At 39.2% G+C, this 20,374-nt stretch overlaps 1 protein-coding gene across 1 annotated transcript in view; it reads right to left on the bottom strand.

Moving 5' to 3' along the window:
• The window catches only part of LOC126092070 (serine/threonine-protein kinase/endoribonuclease IRE1), a 150,262-nt gene that overhangs the window by 97,183 nt on the left and 32,705 nt on the right, over positions 1-20,374 (bottom strand). Inside the window, exons 4-6 of the mRNA XM_049907487.1 lie at positions 2,987-3,132; positions 882-1,010; positions 606-713 (exon numbers count right to left, since the gene is read on the bottom strand). Coding sequence (XP_049763444.1) covers positions 606-713; positions 882-1,010; positions 2,987-3,132 — 383 coding nt within the window. The remainder of the gene's footprint in view (positions 1-605; positions 714-881; positions 1,011-2,986; positions 3,133-20,374) is intronic.

Here is a 20,374-nt window from a genome sequence, read left to right as displayed (position 1 = left end):
ACTATGAATACAGACAAGAAAAAGTCATTATTTTAGAGCCAATTTGGTACCAGATTCTGATGACTTATTTTTTAAGTAGCTTTATTTTGGAGTTTTTGTATTTATACTTTTGTAACATTAAAGAAATACACAATTTATTTAAGAGCTTTGTACAACCAGGGAAGGTACTGGCACAACTATCAAGATGTGAAGTTCATATGTAAAATAGAAAAAGGGGCAACCCTTACATTAGCTTTGTCAGTGCATCAACATAGATAACACATTAAAATATATTAGTGGAAGCACATGTAGTGGTCAATGTCTTAAAATCAAAAAGGAAGCAAATTAATGTGGAATATTTTTATACAGAAATTTCATTCTGTTGGTGAACTCAAATATACAAAGAGAAGTGAATAAAATTGGTACTCAGAGCAATACCAAAGTGAGTCATTTGCCTCCCCTTCTTTTCATATCTTTTTTTACAGTTTTTTCACAGAAGAAACAAACCCTGTCCAGTTCGTCACAATAAATAAAAAGGGACAAAGTCATCAAATGCAAGAATAATCTTCTAGTCTATTCTAAAGAAGCTAATGATGTATGACATAACTTCAATACTTATTCCTTACGATAATCATTCCGAGTTTCAGCTTCCATCAGATTTGCTGAGTAATCAAAAAAAGTCACATTCCAACTACGACCTTTATTTTTACTGTCCAGCATCATAATGTTGTATTCTGGAAATGAAGAAAAAAAAACAAATAAATAAATAAAAATAAAATTAGTAGGCATCAACTGTTGTTGGCATATCATAAACAAATTATACTTTTGGCATTACAAAAACAGGATGCTACATTTGAATGAAACATAATTCATATTAACTGTGTGGCCTTCAGTTTTCTAACCTGTTCTTCCAATGAGCACAGATTCAGCATTAGAAATGGGACAAGTCTTATCAACTTTGTCATAGCTAAGAACTTCCTGTTTATCTCCTGTCCTAGGATCAACTGAAAACCAGGTGTCCACTTTCTTTCCTGTGAACAAAACACGTAAATTATGACAACATACACAAATGGCTCATTATACGACGATGAGTCAAATGAAAACCTTAAATATTTTTTTAAATATTATTTATTGTGCAGAAGTGGTACAAAGCTGTATCACTTTTCAACATAATCTCCCCCACGCTCAATGGAAGTCCTCCAGTGCTTACAAAGTGCATAAATTCCTTTGGAAAAAAATTCTTTCAGTAGTCAGCGCAACCACTCATGCATCACGTGGCATACCTCTTCATCAGAACGGAACTTCTTTCCTCCCACTGCGTCTCTGAGTGGTCCAAACATATGGAAATCACTTGGGGCAAGGTCTGGTGAGTATGGTGGATGAGGAAGACACTCAAAATGCAGGTCTGTGATTGTTTCAAATGTTGCACGGGCAGTGTGGGGCACATGCTGACAGCAAACCACGTTGCTTTGATTTGATTGCAGGCTGCAGACGTTTTTTTAGGAGATCTGTATATGATGCACTGGTGACAGTGGTCCCTCTAGGCATGTAACACTCAAAAAATACGCCTTTTTTGTCCTAAAAGAGAGTCCGCATAACCTTCCCTGCTGATGGTTCTGTTCAAAACTTCTTTGGTTTTGGTGATGAGGAATGGCGTCATTCCTTGCTTGCTCTCTTTGTTTCCGGTTGGTGGAAGTGAACCCAGGTTTCGTCCCCATTAACAATTCTTGCAAGGAAGCCATCACCTTCTTGTTCAAAGTGCCGAAATAGTTCTTCACAAGCATCAACACGTTGTTCTCTCATTTCAGGAGTCAGCTGCCGTGGCACCCATCTTGCAGACACTTTGTGAAACTGGAGCACATCATGCACAATGTGGTGTGCTGACCCATGACTAATCTGTAAACATGCTGCAATGTCATTCAGTGTCACTTGGTGGTTTTCCTTCACTATGGCTTCAACTGCTGCAATGTTCTGTGGAATCACAACTCGTTGTACCTGACCTGGATGAGGAGCATCTTCTACTGAAGTCACACCATTTGTGAACTTCCTACTCCATTCGTAGACTTGCTGCTGTGACAAACATGCATCACCGTACTGAACCTTCATTCGTCAATGAATTTCAATAGGTTTCACACCTTCACTAAGCAAAACCTGAATAACAGAACACTGTTCTTCCCTGGTAAAAGTCACAAGTGGGACGGCCATCTTTATACTGACACTGTGACGGTATGTGTGCATCTGCACTATGCTGCCACCTACAGGCCATTCTGCATGCTGTTTGTACCATGCTTACTAACTTACAGGATAATGGTGTGAAATTTTGATTTGTTATAACAAATTTCAGGTTTTCATTAGACTCACCCTCATATACATATAAATCTGGCTTCACTTCAGTCTATAGCTCATGTTTCCACAGAAAATAGTTTCAGTTTTTTTAAATACAGCAAATAATTCGTAAATTTCTGTATACAAGAGGGTTATATGCAGAATTAATCATGTAGAGAAATGATTTATATTCACAGTTTTTGTATCCCTAGATAACAGCAATAATACAAGGCAAACTCATAAAATGCAAATGGTTGATATACTCTAAACTTACGATAATGTCAGATTATCTTGAACTTCACACTGTATGCATTGTATCTATTATGAGCACATTGCAAATAATTTTGAAAGAGAAATTGAAAATGCCATAATTAACATTTATCAATTACACACAAGACTAAAAATAAAATCAACAATGTTAATACAAATGGATACAAATGTTAGAACCATTTTCAGCAAGAAAATGAGTATCAAGGGAACAAACATTTGATTATTTGTAATGTTGATGATCTGTCAATCCTCAATTGCCATTAGCATTAAATTAATCATTAATATAATATTATATGGAGTATAACTGAACAGCAGAGAATGTGCAAGAAATGAACAACATTGAAAAATAGAATAAACTATTACACAATATGTTTTCACAAATTTCCTAGACAATAAGGTGGGTGCGACTCACCAGTATAAAGTATCCCATCACTGCTTCGGCAAGGTGAAGAGGCAACAAGCTGTGGTATAGTAAATGGCAGTTTCTTTAAGGCATCTTGATCAGACTCAGACAAAACATATAGTGAACCATCTTTAGGGTCTGGCAGGTACATGGGGCTGTAAAAGGGAGGGAAAATAATAAAGAGAGATGAAATGAAATGGTACTTACAGCATATGCTTAAAAATGCAACATGAATCACTTATTTTATGCATTATGGATGTAGAAAATGTGCCATCATTGCAGTTAATGCTAAATAAGGTTTCAACATGTAGTACTTACATTAAAAGGGGTTTGGAAAGACTGATACTGAACCTTTTTCCTTTAGCTTCATGTGTTCCCTCTTCAGTCGAAAAAACACATGAGAAAAGGAGCAGCACATGACAAAAGAAAAAAATAATAATCTACTGGAGGACTGAGATTTCCCACTCAAATGATGTCCAAATGAAAAGAGAGGAATTGTCTGAGACATGAGACTACTGAAGATTTTATTTAGCAATAATCCATATAACAAAAACACTAATTGTTATGTGTGTGACAGCATGCATACCTAATATATTCCAAAATGCCGCACACAAAAATGGTATTTTCCAGTGATCATACCTTGGGTTCTATTAGTGACGAAGACGTATGGTCAAGCGTTTTGGATAGCCCTTGGGCTGGGGACCATTTGTATACACAACAGAAGGATCATCTTGGCGTCACTATCCTTCAATACATGTTCAAAGTATGAATATTACACATTTTCTCCTCAGGCAAATGGAGCAAGTTGGTTGGTTCTTTTTGCATTTGATGTGATCTATGGTGGACCTCAAGGGACTGTCGAAAGCAGTTCCTTGGAAAAAACCCCAAAAAGAGGGCTTTTTAAATTATATTTTTGCCGTCATCAGCAGACCAAAAAAAACCAGTCAATGATTATAAGATGACCACACACAGCAAATGGCAGAAATTTTAACAATATATTCTTAAGCTCCTGATCTCAAACAAACCTGGAAAATTTTCTCGAAATCTTTATCCATTTCCAAGATATAAAGGTTCAAAGTTACCCCACTTCTGCACATAAAATCTGGTATGAGAGGAAATCAAAGTGATAACTGCAGCAAACTGCTCAAAATTTAACACTATATTCTCTAGAATAGCCATCTTCCTGTTTTCAAATATCTTTATCCGTTATCAAGAAACAGCCCACAAACTTGTTTATTGGGTACCAACATCCAGTCGTGGATTCCAAGACCGTTATGCACAGCAAATGGCAGTAATTTTTTACAATGCGTTCCTAATAGCCTGATCTCCAACACCTTGAATGTTTTCTTCATATCTTTATCTGTTTCCGAGAAACAGTGGTCCGACGTTACCCTGGTTGCACACATAAAATATGTGCCTGAGGCGAAAATGTAGTTTATTAAATGATGTAGCTTGGAAAAATATGCGGTAAAGTGTCTCTGTTATCATCTGTGAACTCCATGTTGTAGTACTGAAGCACAAGCAAAATTTTTCTGCGTGTAACATACGGTCGGCAGTATAGAAATAATTTTGTATTTCAATTTCACATAAGTAAACTATCTAAATTTTAATGAGCAATACATTTATTTTCATATGAGTTACATGCCCTGTTGCAGCAGGGAAAAGAAGGGAACTGGTGGAAAATGCTCCTACCAGAGAACAAAAAATGCGAATATGTTCCTGCTTATTTAAAAGACTCTGACTGAATAGTGGGATATCAGATGCCACATTCAACCTCCCTCAGCATCTTTAAAAATTTTCCCAAAAATTTTAGCATGTGTACATATTCAGGCTCTTTTTTATTCTGAGAGAGAAGTGGCAGTGGCAAAGAGACGGAAAAGTAATAAATACTGGATGACAGCAGCCAAACATCTGGTTCCTGAAGAGGACAGTAGACTTTGCAGTACTTGCAGGATCAACAGTCTGGATGACTGACTGATTTAGCCTTGTAACGTCACCCAAAAAGGCTGCACTGGTACTGTGAATGGCTGAAAGCAAGGGAAACTACACCTGTAATTTTTCCCGAGGGCATGCAGCTCTACTGTATGGTTAAATGATTATGGCGTCCTTTCCCTTTAAAATATTCTGGAGGTAAAATGGTCTGGCATTCATATCTCCAGATGGGGACTACTCAGGAGGATGCTGTCATCACAAGAAACAAAACTGGAGTTCTATGGATCGGAGCATGGAATGTTAGAATCCTTAATCAGGTAAGCAGGTTAGAAAATTTAAAAAAAGGAAATGGCTAGATTTAAGTTAGATATAATGGGAGTTAGTGAAGTTTAGTGGTAGGAGGAATACAGCTTCTGGTTAGGTGAATACAGGATTATAAATGCAAAGTCAAATAGAAATAAGGCAGGAGTGGGTTTAATAATGAACAAGAAAATATGAATGGGGGTAAGCTACTATGAATATTATTGTAGTCAAGATAGACACAAAGCCCATTCCTAGCACAAGTTTATATGACAACTAGCTCTACAGATGATGAAAAGATTGAAGAAATTATGATGAGATAGAAGATATAAGTCGGATAGTTAAGGGAGATGAAAATTTAATTGTGATGGGCGACTGGAATTCGATAGCAGGAAAAGGAAGGGAAGAAAAAATAGCTGGTGAATAGGGACTATAGGAAAGGAATGAAAGAGGAAGGCGCCTGACAGAACTTCGCACAGAGCTTGATTTAATCATCTACCACTTGGTTCAAGAATCATAAATGAAGGTTGTATATGTGGACGAGACCTGGGGACACTCTAAGGCTTCAGACTGATTATATAATGATAAGGCAGAGAGGTCACAACAAGATTTTAAACTGCAAGACATTTCCTGGGATACATGTGGACTCTGACCACAATTTATTGGTTATGAGTTGTACGTAAAAGGTGGAGAAATTGGAAAAAGGTAGGAAATTGAGGAGGCAGGACTTGGAAAAGTTGAAAGAAAAAGAGGTTGTTGAGATTTTCTGGGGTAGTGTTAGGCAACGGGTGACTAGAACAAGGGAAAGGAATACAATAGATAATGAAATAGTGAAGACAGCAGAGGACCACACAGGTAAATAGACAAGAGCTTGTAGAAATCCTTGGATAACACAGGTGATATTGAACATAACTGATGAAAGGAGAAAATATAAAAATGAAGCAACAAAAACGGAATGCAAACATTTAAAAAATGAGAATGACAAGAAGTGCAAAATGGCTAAGGAGGAATGGCTAGAGGGTAAATGTACGGATCTGGAAGCATATTTCATTAGGGGAAAGACTGATACTACCTACAGACAAATTAAGGAGGCCTTTAGAGGATGGAGAAGTACCTGTATGAATATCGAGAGCTCAGATGGAAAATCAGTCCAAAGCAAGAAAGGGGAAGCTGAAGAGTGAAAGGTGTATATAGAGGGTCTATTCAAGGGAGATGAACTTGAAGGCAATATTATAGAAATGGAAGAGGACGTAGATGGAGCTGAGGTGGGAGATATGATACTGCAAGAGGAATCTGACAAGAGTTCTGAAAGATCTAAATCAAAACAAGGCCCCAGGAGTAGATGACATTCCATCAGAAGTACTGATGGCCTTGGGAGAGTCAGCTATGGCAAAACTCTTCCACCTGGAATGCAAGGAGTATGAGGCGGGCAAATTACCCTCAGACTTCAAGAAGAATGCAATAATTCCAATTCCAAAGAAAGCAGTTGCTAACAGGTGTGAAAATTACCGAACTATCAGTTTAATAAGTCATGGCTGCAAAACACTAATACAAATTCTTTAGAGAAGTGTGGAACAACTGTCAGAAGCCAACCTCAGGGACAATCACCTTGGATTCTGCAGAAATTTTGGTACTTGCGAGGCAATACCTACCCTATGACTTATCTTAGAAAATATGTTAAGCAAAGGCAAACCTACATTTACAGCATTTGTAGATCTGGAGAAAGCGTTTGACAATGCTGACTGAAATAATCTTTTTGAAATTCTGAAGGGAGACTGTAAACCATATTTTGATATCGTGCTAACATCTGCAAAGTAATCTGTTGGAAAGGCTTATATGTGAACTGGATCATTTGTTCCGAGCTTACTGCGCAACTGAACACTGAAAGTGGACAGTATTAGTAAGTGAACTGGAATTAGTGTTGAATGAATTGCCATAATCATTCACTAGGTGTCACCAGTAGAGGTAATAGGACAAAAAGTAGAAGAGGAACCCCTCTTGAACTGGGTTAAGTGGCCGGATAAAACTCTGCCCCCCCCCCCCCCTCCCACCACCCCAACCAAAATCAATAAAGAATATTAAAGAAGAGATGACTAGGGAAGCTGAAGAAAGTAAAAAGAGATGGGATAAAGGCACCTGTATATCATACAAGGTGGGAAATCTCGTCTTGTTTATAAGTTGGGCAGTGAACCGTAAAAAAAAAAAAAAAAAAAAAAAAATTGTTCCCTATAAATGTTTCCACACTGATAAAGGTATTTCACACTGCTGCATTATAGAGTGAGTTAAGTAGCATCTCCAAGATGAGGAGCCTGTTCTCGATTATGAGGTTGTTATGCGTGCTTTAGGTGTGCCAAGAGTGAACATTATAAAGAAAGAGACGTAGAATGTCTACACTAGTATGAATATTGATTGCATTATTACTGAGCAGAAATTAAACCTTTCTTCAATTCGTCCATTTATAACCATGTTACAACCACTAAATATTATTTCTGACTTAGAGAAGTTTTATCAGGAATGGATTATGAGAAATTAACATTCATCACATAAACTGTCTACGACGTGCTATTCCTTTTTGTATATAACACTTTATTTGGTTTTGGCTATGATTACAGTGGATTTTATAATGGAAACTAAGCTTCATAGTGATGCCCCAAAAAGTGTTATATGAGTCTTTGCATGCAAATACAAACTGAGGTGCTTGGGTTCTAATGTTCGTTTAATGGGTTTACTAATGACAATTATTATGTCTGCTGTACTACATAACTAAAGTATTTTAAGTGATACATTGACTGATCAACTTAGGTTGTAAAGGTACTAATGCTTCAGACCGTGACTACAGAGGTTTGTTACTCCTGTAAGGTGTAAAAAAGTAAAATAAATAAATAAATAAATAAAAGGTTGACTTACCTTCTTTGAAGATTAAAACAGTTAAAGAAGGAATCTAAGGTTTTTGTAACTTGATTTATTGTTTAACAATATTGTAAAAGTATACCTCTTTTATGGATGTACGTTTGTTTTTTCTTCTTTACTTCCTTTCTTGCTCGTTTATTTATAAGGAGTGACATATGTACGGGTACAGTGTCTCCCTTATATATGTTGGTTTTATATCCACGTAGTGTAGCTTCAAATAAATGAACAAGTGGGATGAGTTGAGAATTAGAGCGTTGTTTTTTTTTTTTTTGTGGGAGATAATTATATTCATTTCATTTTTTTAATTGTTTCAATTTCATAGTCTGTGATTGCTGTATTCTTGTCCGAGGTATTCCTTTCGAGCCACGTGTGGCACCGAGAGCAGTCAGACTGCCCGTGACATCATCACACGTAGCAGCTGAGACCCCAGGCCATGCGCAGCCCACAAGGAGCACTGAAGATCAGACAATAGAGCTGACAGAGATGTCAAATGGAAATTCAATTGTTTCTGGTGTGAGGACAAGACTGGTCAGTCCTGCTTCTCTGTAGTCATCTATTTTTGTGAAGAAATAATAACTTGATATTCTGTGTTTGAGGAATGGTGCTACTCCTTTAGTAGAGCATTGTGGGGGGGGAGGGGGGAGAGGGGCGGGAGGAAAGGGGGGAAGAAAAGGGGGGGGGGGGGAGCAAAAAAAAAAATCTTGTTGAGAGTTAATCGACGTTTGCTCCACTTGAAAACGAAAGATAGTCAAAGACACTCACAATCCGTACATTGAATAAACATTAAAACAAACCAAAGAAAAATTTGGAATAGTATTGAAGTTGGGGAAGAAGAATTAAAAACTTTGAGGTTTTTCGATGACACTGTAATTCTATCAGAGACAGCAAAGGACTTGGATGATCAGTTGAACAGTACAGACAGTGTCTTGAAAGGAGGATACAGACGAACATCTACAAAAGCAAAACAACGATAACAGAATGTAGGCGAATTAAATCAGGTGATGCTGAGGGAATTAGATTAGGAAATGAGAGATTTAAAGTAATAGATGAGTTTTGTTACTCGGACAGCAAAATAACTGATTAGGGTCGAAATAATGAAGATACAGAATGCCAATTTGCAATAGGAAGAAAAGCATTTCTGAAGAAGAGAAATTTGTTAACATCGAATATAGATTTAAGTGTTAGGAAGTTTTTTATCAAGGTATTTGATTGCAGTGTAGACATGTATGGAAATGAAACATGGACGATAAACAGTTTAAACAAAAAGAGAATGGAAGCTTTTGAAATGTGACGCTTCAGAAGAATGCAGAAGATTAGATGGGTAAATCATGTAACTGAATAGAATTGGAGAGACTAGAAATTTATGGCACAACTTGATTAAAGGAAGGGATTAGTTGATAGGACACATACTGAGACACCAAGGGATCACCAATTTCGTATTGGAGGGAAGTGGGGAAAGGCAGGGGGAGGGGGGGGGGGTAAAAATCTTCTTAAGATGGACACCAAGAGATGAATACAGTAAGCAGATTCACAAGAATGAAGGTTGTAGAAGTGATTTGGCAATGATGAGGCTTGCATAGCATACAGTTGCATCAAACCAGTGCTCGAACTGAAGACCATAACAACAGCAGCAGAAAGTGGTTGTGTTGTAGCAAGAGTGAAGGAGACAATGGCAGTGTGTGTGTGTGTGTGTTTGTGTGTGTGTGTGTGTGTGTGAGAGAGAGAGAGAGAGAGAGAGAGAGAGAGAGAGAGAGAGAGAGAGAGAGGCAGTGGATCACAGTTGACAGTGACAGAACAGTGGTAGGTAAAAGAAAAGGAGTCAGTACCAGTTGGGGAGGAATGAAAAGAAAATGATAGTTGAAGTGGAAGTGGGTGAGAACCAGTTACAATGAGAAACACAATATATGGTAATGACAATGAGGAAGAGAGGTAGTGACAGTGAGAAGGGACAGCAGCAGTAGGAAGGAAGGAATGAGATATTAGCAGTAAGAGAATGTGAGAGGGAGACAGTGACAGTGGGAGGAAACTGTAATAGTAGGATAGAATTAAGAAAACTGAGGCTGTGATAAAGGAGCCAATGACAGAGGGAGGGAGAGAGAAAGAGATAACGGCAATGAATTGGGCTGAATGGGTGAATGGGAAAGGGCAACAGGGAGTGAATGGGTATTAGTGACTTAACAGTGATGGACTAGTGGGTGTGAGTGAGTTACAGTTAGGGGAGCTAGTGGGAGTTTGGGGCAAGTTGCATCTTTAAACTAGTGCAAACATGTTTGTATGCCATAATTTTTGCAAATATTTTCAACACTACTGAGAAAGGTGGAATGAAGCAGGTGGTACTTCACTTTTCAGTCAGAGTCTTTTAAACAAACAGGAACATATTCACTTTTTTGTGCTCAGATAGGAACATTTTCCTGCCGATTATAAAATTGATCACGATGGATTTACTGACTGTGTAACAGAAAAACTTATCATGGTTGGGGTTAACAGTCATGCAGACTTTTTTAAAGGACATCGTATTTGCTATAACTGTAGAAATTTATTTCACAATTGCAATTTCAGCCTTTGGGACATTTTCAAGTGGTACTGCAAAAGATTTTGCTTCAGCACATACCAGACTTTAAAATCCTCTGACACGTATATTTGTCATCGTCAAAACATAAAAGGCCTATATTTGACCATGTATATGTGTTGGAGGATTTTAAACTATGGATGTGCTGAAGCAAAATCTTTTGCAGTATTACTTGAAAATGACTCAAAGGCCAATATTGCAAGAAGACATTCACAGGTGGATACTGACTGACAATCACGGAAATGTATGTGTGTGTGTGTGTGTGTGTGTGGGGGGGGGGGGGGGGGGGGGCATGCTTTTAAAGGTGACAGAGACAGTGAGAAAACGATATGGCTAGTGAACACGCTGTTGCTCTTCAGGATTTCACTTTATGTCTGAAAGGACATTTACTTTTAATAATTGTATCTGTTGGCGACACAGGTATTAAGAGGAACATCATTCAGTTTCTAGAGATATATACTATACAATGAGGTTGGTTGGTTGGTGGTTAGTGTTTAACGTCCCGTCGACAATGAGGTCATTAGAGACGGAGTGCAAGCTCGGCTTAGGGAAGGACTGGGAAGGAAATCGGCCGTGCCCTTTCAAAGGAACCATCCCGGCATTTGCCTGAAACGTATACAATGAGGTGAAATATGGTAAAAAGCATTATCTGTCTCACAATAAGTCATTCTAAAAAACATGCATACTGAAATACTTAAGATACAACACTAGAGTTATGGTGAAAGTTGATCAGTTACAAAAACAGTATGATTGAAAAATTTAGAACGTTTATTAAAATGTCAGGCTACTTAGTTTGACACACACCAGCGAGAATTAAAACGAACATCATTTCAAATCAAATCACAAGTGGAGGACGCCCCACAGATACCACCACAAAGGTAGAGACAAAGAAAGAGATGGACAAGATTGCTGTTAGACTCCAAGAGAGTACCATATTCTCCTATCCATTAGTCAGCATGAATATTAAGAAAAGGAAAGTTACTACTGACCATACAGTTGAGATGCTGAGTCGCAAATAGGCACAACAAAAGGACTCTCACAAATAAACCTTTCGGCCATTATGGTATTCATCAACAATAGACGACATACATACATACAAACGCAACTCACACACATGACCGCAGTCTCTGGCAACTGAAACCACACTGTGAACAGCAGCACCAGTACATGATGGGAGTGGTGAATGGGTGGGGATAAGGAGGAGGCTGGTGCAGCGAGGGGGAGCAATAGTGTGCTGGGCATGGCGGACAGTGAAGTGCTGCAGGTTAGACGGAGAGAAAGGGAGATATGGGGAGTGGAGGAAGGGAGTAGCAGAAAAGGAGAGAAATAAAAAGACTGGGTGTGATGGTGGAATGACGGCTGTGTAGTGCTGGCATGGGAACAGGGAAGGGACTGGATGGGTGAAGACAGTGACTAATGAAGGTTGAGGCCAGGAAGGTTATGGGAACATACGATGTATTGCAGGGAAAGTTCCCACCTGCACAATTTTTAGAAAAGCTGGTATTGGTGGGAAGGATCCATACGGCAATAGGCTGTGAAGCAGTCATTGAACTGAATGATGTCATGTTTGGCAGCATGTCCAGCAACATGATGGTTCACTTGTTCTTGGCCACAGTTTGTCAGTGGCCAATCATGCGGACAGACAGCTTGTTGGTAGTCATGCCCACATACAATGCAGCAAAGTGGTTGCAGCTTAGCTTGTAAATAACGTTTTAATAAATAAAATAACGTTTTTATATTATTTTATTTAACGTTTTTAAATAAAATAACGTTTTTAAATAAACGTTATTTACATAACGCAAATAATCGTTTCACAGGTAGCCCTGCCTTTGATGGGATAGGTGATGTTAGTGACCAGACTGAAGTAGGTGGTGGTGGGAGATTCACTGATGACATCTTGGCGATCTGGATCGAGGGTGAGAACACCCTATACACATTCCTCCAAAAGCTCAACAACTTCTCCACCATTTGCTTCACCTGGTCCTACTCAACCCAACAAGCCACCTTCCTAGACATTGACCTCCACCTCAAAGATGGCTACATCAGTACCTCCATCCATATCAAACCAACCAAGCACCAGCAATACCTCCACTTTGACAGCTGCCACCCATTCGATACCAAGAAGTCCCTTCCGTATAGCCTAGCCACCCATGGTCATTCCATCTGCAGTGATGAGCAGTCCCTCTCAAAATATACTGAGGGTCTCATTGAAGCCTTCACAGACCATTATTATCCTCCCAACCTTGTACAAAAGCAAATCTCCTGTGCCTTATCTTTCCAGTCTCCCACCACCTCCTGGCCTCAATCTTTGTTATTGAGTGTCCTCACCCATCCAGTCCCTCCCCTGTTCCCATGCCAGCACTACAAAGCCATCATTTTACCATCACGCGCAGTTTTTTTACATCTCTCCTTTTCCGCTACTTCCCCCCCCCCCCCCCCCCCCCACCTTTCCCTGCCCTCTGTCTAACCTGCAGCACTTCACTGTCTGCCACATCCATCATACTATCCAGCCCCCTCCCCACCCCAGCTTCCTTACCCCCACCCAGTCGCCACTCCCATCATGCACTGGTACTGCTGCTCGCAGTATGGCTTCAGTTGCCTGAGAATGTGGTCGTGTGTGTAAGTTGCATTTTTTGAGTGGTGTGTGTGTGTGTCATCCGTTGTTGACGACGGCTGCAATGGCCGAAAGCTTTATTTGTGACAGTCTTTTTGTTGTGCCTATCTGTGACTCAGCATCTCTGTTATATGGTGAGTAGCAACTTTCCTTTTCATAATATTGTTGCATTCCATCCTGGATTTTCCATTGTTTGTGAGATAGATGAAGATATATAAAACCTTAATATGAATATGAAGAAGGAACCAGGATTTGACTGAGTGCTACAAGATTTTAATCAACATCTTTGAATAAAAGATTAAAGAGATTCTTTGTTGCGTTTTTAGGCACTTGGAATACTTGTGCAGAATTCAATCTGGATGATGTAAAAGTGAGTCTATAATCTGGAAAACTGGTACATTACTGATCAAAATATAGACAGATAGTATCTTTCAACATCTGTTTCTATCTCCTAGAACATTTAATATTTAACAGAGTTTAGGGAGCAATAAACAAAGCAACTCCAGAATACCACGCAGGTTTCCAAAAACAAGAATATCTGCTGTGAACACGTACTGGCTCCAACACTATATGTCAAGCCATTGTTCTACAAAAAGCCAAAAATATAAGTGGTTTTTGTTGGTCTGTTTGTTGTGTGTGGTACCATAAGACCAGATGAGCACCTGGTTACATTCCACAAAGCTGTCTACCAATCAAAAAGCACACCGCTCTGAAGTATAATATGCTGACTAATGACCCTTTCAAGATCAGCACTGGGCATAGCACATGAAAATAATTTACAATACAGAATGTGTAGTAACCAGGGATGTTGCCTTTTGATCCAGCTACCAACCACACAGCAGTGTGTTGCAGGCTGCCGCCTTTCTGATGCACCTGCAATTCAACCGCAGCACTTCACGTCTGCAAAAGCCATTGCTGTAGGTGGTGGCGCCACATTCGCTGCATACAGTGCTGCTCCTCTTGGCACTAGCTCACCTCCGTGAGCCATGTGACACTATCTTGGTATTCTCCTGCTGGTCAGCTTAATAGAACACTGCCCAGGTTCTCACCAGTCAGTCGACACTGGGAGTTCGCAGTTACAGTTATATGGAGCAGGAGCCAACAGTGCAGGTGGTCCCACAATCAGAGTTCCATTCATGTGGAGTGCTGCGCACACCAGTTGGGACCTACAGCCTCGCATACCGCATCCAAATTGCTGAGACTTTGTACATGTTTCAACCGTGGACTACATCCACGTACAGGTGTTTTTGGGCTACGTCAGTGCTACTTGAGTCAGGGCAGACAGTGTACTTAACTCAGTGGTTATGTAGCGAACTTGTACAGCTTGTATACTCAAAGAAATGTCACTGTTTGGTGGCAACCCTTATTAGACCAGGACAATCTTTAGTGTATTATTTAGTAAGTTGTTTTCTTTTCTACTCTCTTAAGGTACTGTGTAATAAACTTCTATTGTTCTTATGGCTACCTCGGCATGCCTATTCATTGTAACGTGCATCTAACACAATGGGATTCAACGGAATGCTTCCTTCAATGTTCTATACTTACACCAATATTCTTCAGTTCATATGCCACTGATTTGGCTGACACTTCTACAATCAAAACCTGCTATGCTGATGCCTAGAATTAGCTGCACAAGCAACAACTCCAGAGAAAACAGAGAATTGTTTATTCACATTAGTAGGAGAGGAGCCTCTGTTCAAATCAATCCAAAAAAGGAGTATGTATATTTTACTTGGACACTACCAAGGCAAGACTAAGGCTGACAAGAGGAACGTACAAACTTCTTGTCACTGATTTCATTCATACTGACAAAGTGGGTGCAGGTACGACTAGGAGTTCAACATATGTAAACAGGAAAATGCAACTCTTAACTGTTTTCAAGAAAACAGAGTTCAAAAATTTTAAGCCTGTTTATATACTTTGTATGGTTGCTAGCATTCAAGGAGCTTGCAGCTGAGCGGGTAAGCAGTTAGTGTCATAATCTTTGGATCAAATCTAGGTAATCTAGGTACTGGTACTTTTTTTTATTCCCAAGTACTTTGCAAACATGCAGTACTAAAGTAATCCCTCACAAATGTACTCTGCTGGTGCAGCCTTCTGATATTTTTTTTTGCACACACATGAAGAACCACAAAAAATTAGCGAAAAATATACCTATTCAAAAAAGCAGATAAAAATTCCATTTGATGCCTTCCTGAGAGACAATCTCCACTCATTCCAAATTAATAATATAAGTGTAGACCAGATGTGGCTTAAATTCAAAGAAATAGTATTGGCAGCAATTGAAATAAAATAACAAACGATGGAGCTGATCCTCCTTGGTACACAAAACGGGTTAGAAATCTGTTGCAGGAACAACAAAACAAACATGCCAAATTTAAACAGACGCAAAATCCCAAAGATTGGCAATCCTTCACAGAAGCTCGAAACTTAATGCGGAGTTCAATGCGAGATGTCTATAACAGTTTCCACAACGAAACTTTGTTTCAAAACCTGGCAGAAAATCCAAAGAGATTCTGGTTGTATGTGAAGTATGTTAGCGGCAAGAAACAATCAATGCCTTCTTTGCGCGATAACAATGGAGTTACTATCGAAGATAGTGCTGCCAAAGAAGATTTACTGAACATAGCCTTTCGGAATGCCTTCACAAACGAAGAAGAAGTAAATATTTCAAGAATTCGACTCGAGAACAGTTACCAACAAGAGTAATGTAGAAGTAAGTATCCTCGGAGTAGTGAAGCAACTCAAATCACTTAATAAAAGCAAGTCTTCTGGTCCAGACTGTATACCAATTAGGTTCCTTTCAGAATATGCTGATGCATTAGCTCCATACTTAACAATCATATACAACTGTTCGCTTGAAGAAAGATCCGTGCCTAAAGACTGGAAAGTTGCACAGGTCACACCAATATTCAAGAAAGGTAGTAGGAGTAATCCACTAAATTACAGGCCCATATCGTTAATGTCGATATGCAGCAGGATTTTAGAACATATATTGTGTTCGAACATTATGAATTACCTGGAAGGAACCGGTCTATTGACACACAGTCAACATGGGTTTAGAAAACATCATTCCTGTGAAACACAACTAGCTCTTTATTCACATGAAGTGCTGAGTGCTACTGATAAGGGATTTCAGATCGATTCCGTATTCCTGGTTTTCCGGAAGGCTTTTGACACTGTACCACACAAGCGTGCTTATGGAATATCATCTCAGTTACGTGATTGGACTTGCGATTTCCTGTCAGAGAGGTCACAGTTCATAGTAATTGATGGAAAGTCATCGAGTAAAACAGAAGTGATTTCAGGTGTTATAGGCCTTTTGCTGTTCCTTATCTATATAAACGATTTGGGAGACAATCTGAGCAGCCGTCTTCGGTTGTTTGCAGATGATGATGTCGTTTATCGGCTAATAAAGTCATCAGAAGATCAAAACAAACTGCAAAACGATTTAGAAATGATGCGAAAAGTGGCAGTTGACCCTAAATAATGAAAAATGTGAGGTCATCCACATGAGTACTAAAAGGAACTCGTTAAACTTCGGTTACACAATAAATCAGTCTGATCTAAAAGCTGTAAATTCAACTAAATACCTAGGTATTACAATTACGAACAACTTAAATTGGAAGGAACACAGAAAATGTTGTGGGGAAGGCTAACCAAAGGCTGTGTTTTATTGGCAGGACACTTAGAAAATGTAACAGACCTACTAAGGAGACTGCCTACACTACGCTTGTCCATCCTCTTTTAGAATATATGCTGCACGGTGTGGGATCCTTACCAGGTAGGACTGACAGAGTACATCAAAAAAGTTCAAAGAAAGGCAGCATGTTTTGTATTATCGCGAAATATGGGAGAAAGTGTCACAGAAATGATATAGGATTTGGGCTGGAAATCATTAAAAGAAAGGTGTTTTGCGTTGCAATGGAATCTTCTCATGAAATTCCAATCAGCAACTTTCTCCTCCGAATGCGAAAATATTTTGTTGACACCGACCTACATAGGGCGAAACGATCACCACGATAAAATAAGGGAAATCAGAGATCGTACGGAAAGATATAGGTGTTCATTCTTTCAGCACGCTATACGAGATTTTCTGCTTGCTATACGAGATTGGAATAATAGAGATTTGTGAAGGTGTTTCGATGAACCCTCTGCCAGGAACTTGAATGTGATTTGCAGAGTATCCATGTAGATGTAGATGTTATAAAAATGCGGGTGATGAACTTTATAAAACTACTGCAAAATTGTGCGTACATCATCAAACTGAATAGGGAGATAGTTTCTAGAGAAGAATGCATAAAACTTCAATCAAGCATAACCTATAAGCCGTCAGTGGCAATATTCAGTGATATGCTTCAATAAGTGTTGTATGCCGTTACATTGTGTGATGATCTAGAACTGTTTATGGATGAAAACCAAATTTTGTTTTGCAATCGACACACTGAAAAATCATGCAAATAAAAAATTCAGCATTCATCACATGCATTGTATGTCACAATATGTATATTTCCCAAGTTACTATGATCAGTATCACCCTGAAGCATATTTTATGTATTGTATCTGTCACAAATGTATACACAATAATATAAATGAAGAGCCAAAGAAACTGGAACATCTGCCTAATATTGTGTAGGGCCCCTGCGAGCATGCTGAAGTGCCGAACACGATGTGGCTTCGACTCGACTAATGTCTGAAGAAGTGCTAGAGGGAATTGTCACCACAAATCCTGCAAAGCTGTCCATAAATCTAAGAGTACAAGGGGCTGCAGACCTCTTCTGAACAGCAAGTTGCAAGGCACCCCAGATAAGCTCAATAATGTTCATTTATGGGGAATTTGGTGGCCAGCGGAAGCGTTTAAACTCAGAGGAGTGTTCCTGGAGCCACTCTAGCAATTCTGGATGGTGGGGTGTCACACTGCCCTGCTGGAACTGCCCAAGTCTGTTGGAATTCACAATGAACATGAATGGATGTAGGTCATCAGACAGGATGCTTACGTATTTGTCATCTGCGAGAGTCTAGATGTATCGGGGGTCCCATATCACTCCAACTGCACATGCTCCGCACCTTTACAGAGCCTCTACCAGCTTTAACAGTCCCCCGCTAACATGCAGGATCAATGGATGCATGACACTGGCTCCATACCCGTATACGTCCATCAGCTCAATACAATTTGAAATGAGACATGTCCGACAACGAAACATGGTTCCAGTCATCAACAGTCCAATGTCGGTGTTGATAGCCCAAGACGAGGCATTAAGCTTCATATTGTGGAGTCATCAAGGGTACACAAGTGGGCCTCTGGCTCTGAAAGCCCATACTGATGATTTTTCGCTGAATGGTTTGCACATTGACACTTGTTGATGGCCCAACATTGAAATCTGCAGCAATTTGTGGAAGGGTTGCATTTCTGTCATGTTGAACAATTCTCTTCCGTCACTGTTGGTCCTGTTCTTGCAGGATCTTTTTCCAGCAGCAGCAATGTCAGAGATTTGATGTTTTACCGGATTCCTGATACTCACGGTACACTCGTGAAATGGTTGTATAGGAAAATCCCATCTTCATCACTACCTCAAAGATGCTGCGTCCCATCGCTTGTGCGCCAACTATAACACTAAGTTCAAACTCACTTAAATCTTGATAACCTGCCACTGTAGCAGCAGTAACCGATCTGACAACTGTGCCAGACACTTGTTGTCTTATTTAGGCATTGCCAACTGCATTGCCATATTCTGCATGTTGACGTATCTCTGTGCTTGAATAGACATGCCTATACCAGTTTCTTTGGTGCTTCAGTGTAAATGAAACAACTATGCTGACTTGATTGAAAGTTATTGTGTATCCTTTTTTTTAATTCCTACCTCCTTACAAAAAAAGCTCCTTCTCTTTTTTCAGAACAAATATTACACAAACAATATATGAATCATTAAATATAGATATTTTGCACAGAATATTTCTGTTGTTAGAATTACATGGGAATAACAAAAAAGTACCAGCAGTGAGCTTCGAACCACAGACCACACACTTATGAAACTGCATGCTTACTCGTTGGCTACAGACTGCATGACTATTTATGACCATACAAAGTATATGAGCATATCTAAAATTTTCAATCTCGATCTTCTTGAAAACAGTTGAGAGTCACGTCTTCCTAGTCATGCCTACTAACCCTGTCAGTATGAATCAAATCAGTAAGGGGAAGTTTGTACAGTCCCTTTGTAAGCATGAATGTCAGAAGAAGGTAAAACAGAACTTCATTCCTAAAAATGTTGACAACTCTTTGGATAATTCTGTAATCAATTAAAAAAAAATTATATAAATATATATATATATATATATATATATATATATATATATATATATATATATATAGTTATAATAGAAGGAAACATTCCACGAAGGTGTGTGTATATATATATATATATATATATATATATATATATATATATATATATATATATATATATATATATAAACAAAGATGATGTGACTTACCAAATGAAAGTGCTGGCAGGTCGACAGACACACAAACGAACACAAACACACACACACAAAATTCAAGCTTTCGCAACAAACTGTTGCCTCATCAGGAGAGAGGGAAGGAGAGGGAAAGACGGAAGGATGTGGGTTTTAAGGGAGAGGGTAAGGAGTCATTCCAGTCCTGGGAGCGGAAAGACTTATCTTAGGGGGAAAAAAGGACGGGTACACACTCGCACACAGACACACATATCCATCCATACATATACAGACACAAGCAAGTCTGCTTGTGTCTGTATATGTATGGATGGATATGTGTGTCTGTGTGCGAGTGTGTACCCGTCCTTTTTTCCCCCTAAGATAAGTCTTTCCGCTCCCGGGACTGGAATGACTCCTTACCCTCTCCCTTAAAACCCACATCCTTCCGTCTTTCCCTCTCCTTCCCTCTTTCCTGATGAGGCAACAGTTTGTTGCGAAAGCTTGAATTTTGTGTGTGTGTGTTTGTGTTCGTTTGTGTGTCTGTCGACCTGCCAGCACTTTCATTTGGTAAGTCACATCATCTTTGTTTTTAGATATATTTTTCCTTCGTGGAATG

The sequence above is a fragment of the Schistocerca cancellata genome, chromosome 7 (assembly GCF_023864275.1).
Source record: "Schistocerca cancellata isolate TAMUIC-IGC-003103 chromosome 7, iqSchCanc2.1, whole genome shotgun sequence".
Taxonomy (NCBI): domain Eukaryota; kingdom Metazoa; phylum Arthropoda; class Insecta; order Orthoptera; family Acrididae; genus Schistocerca; species Schistocerca cancellata.
Note: the sequence above shows the minus strand (reverse complement) of the source record. Positions and strands in the feature narration are given on the sequence as shown.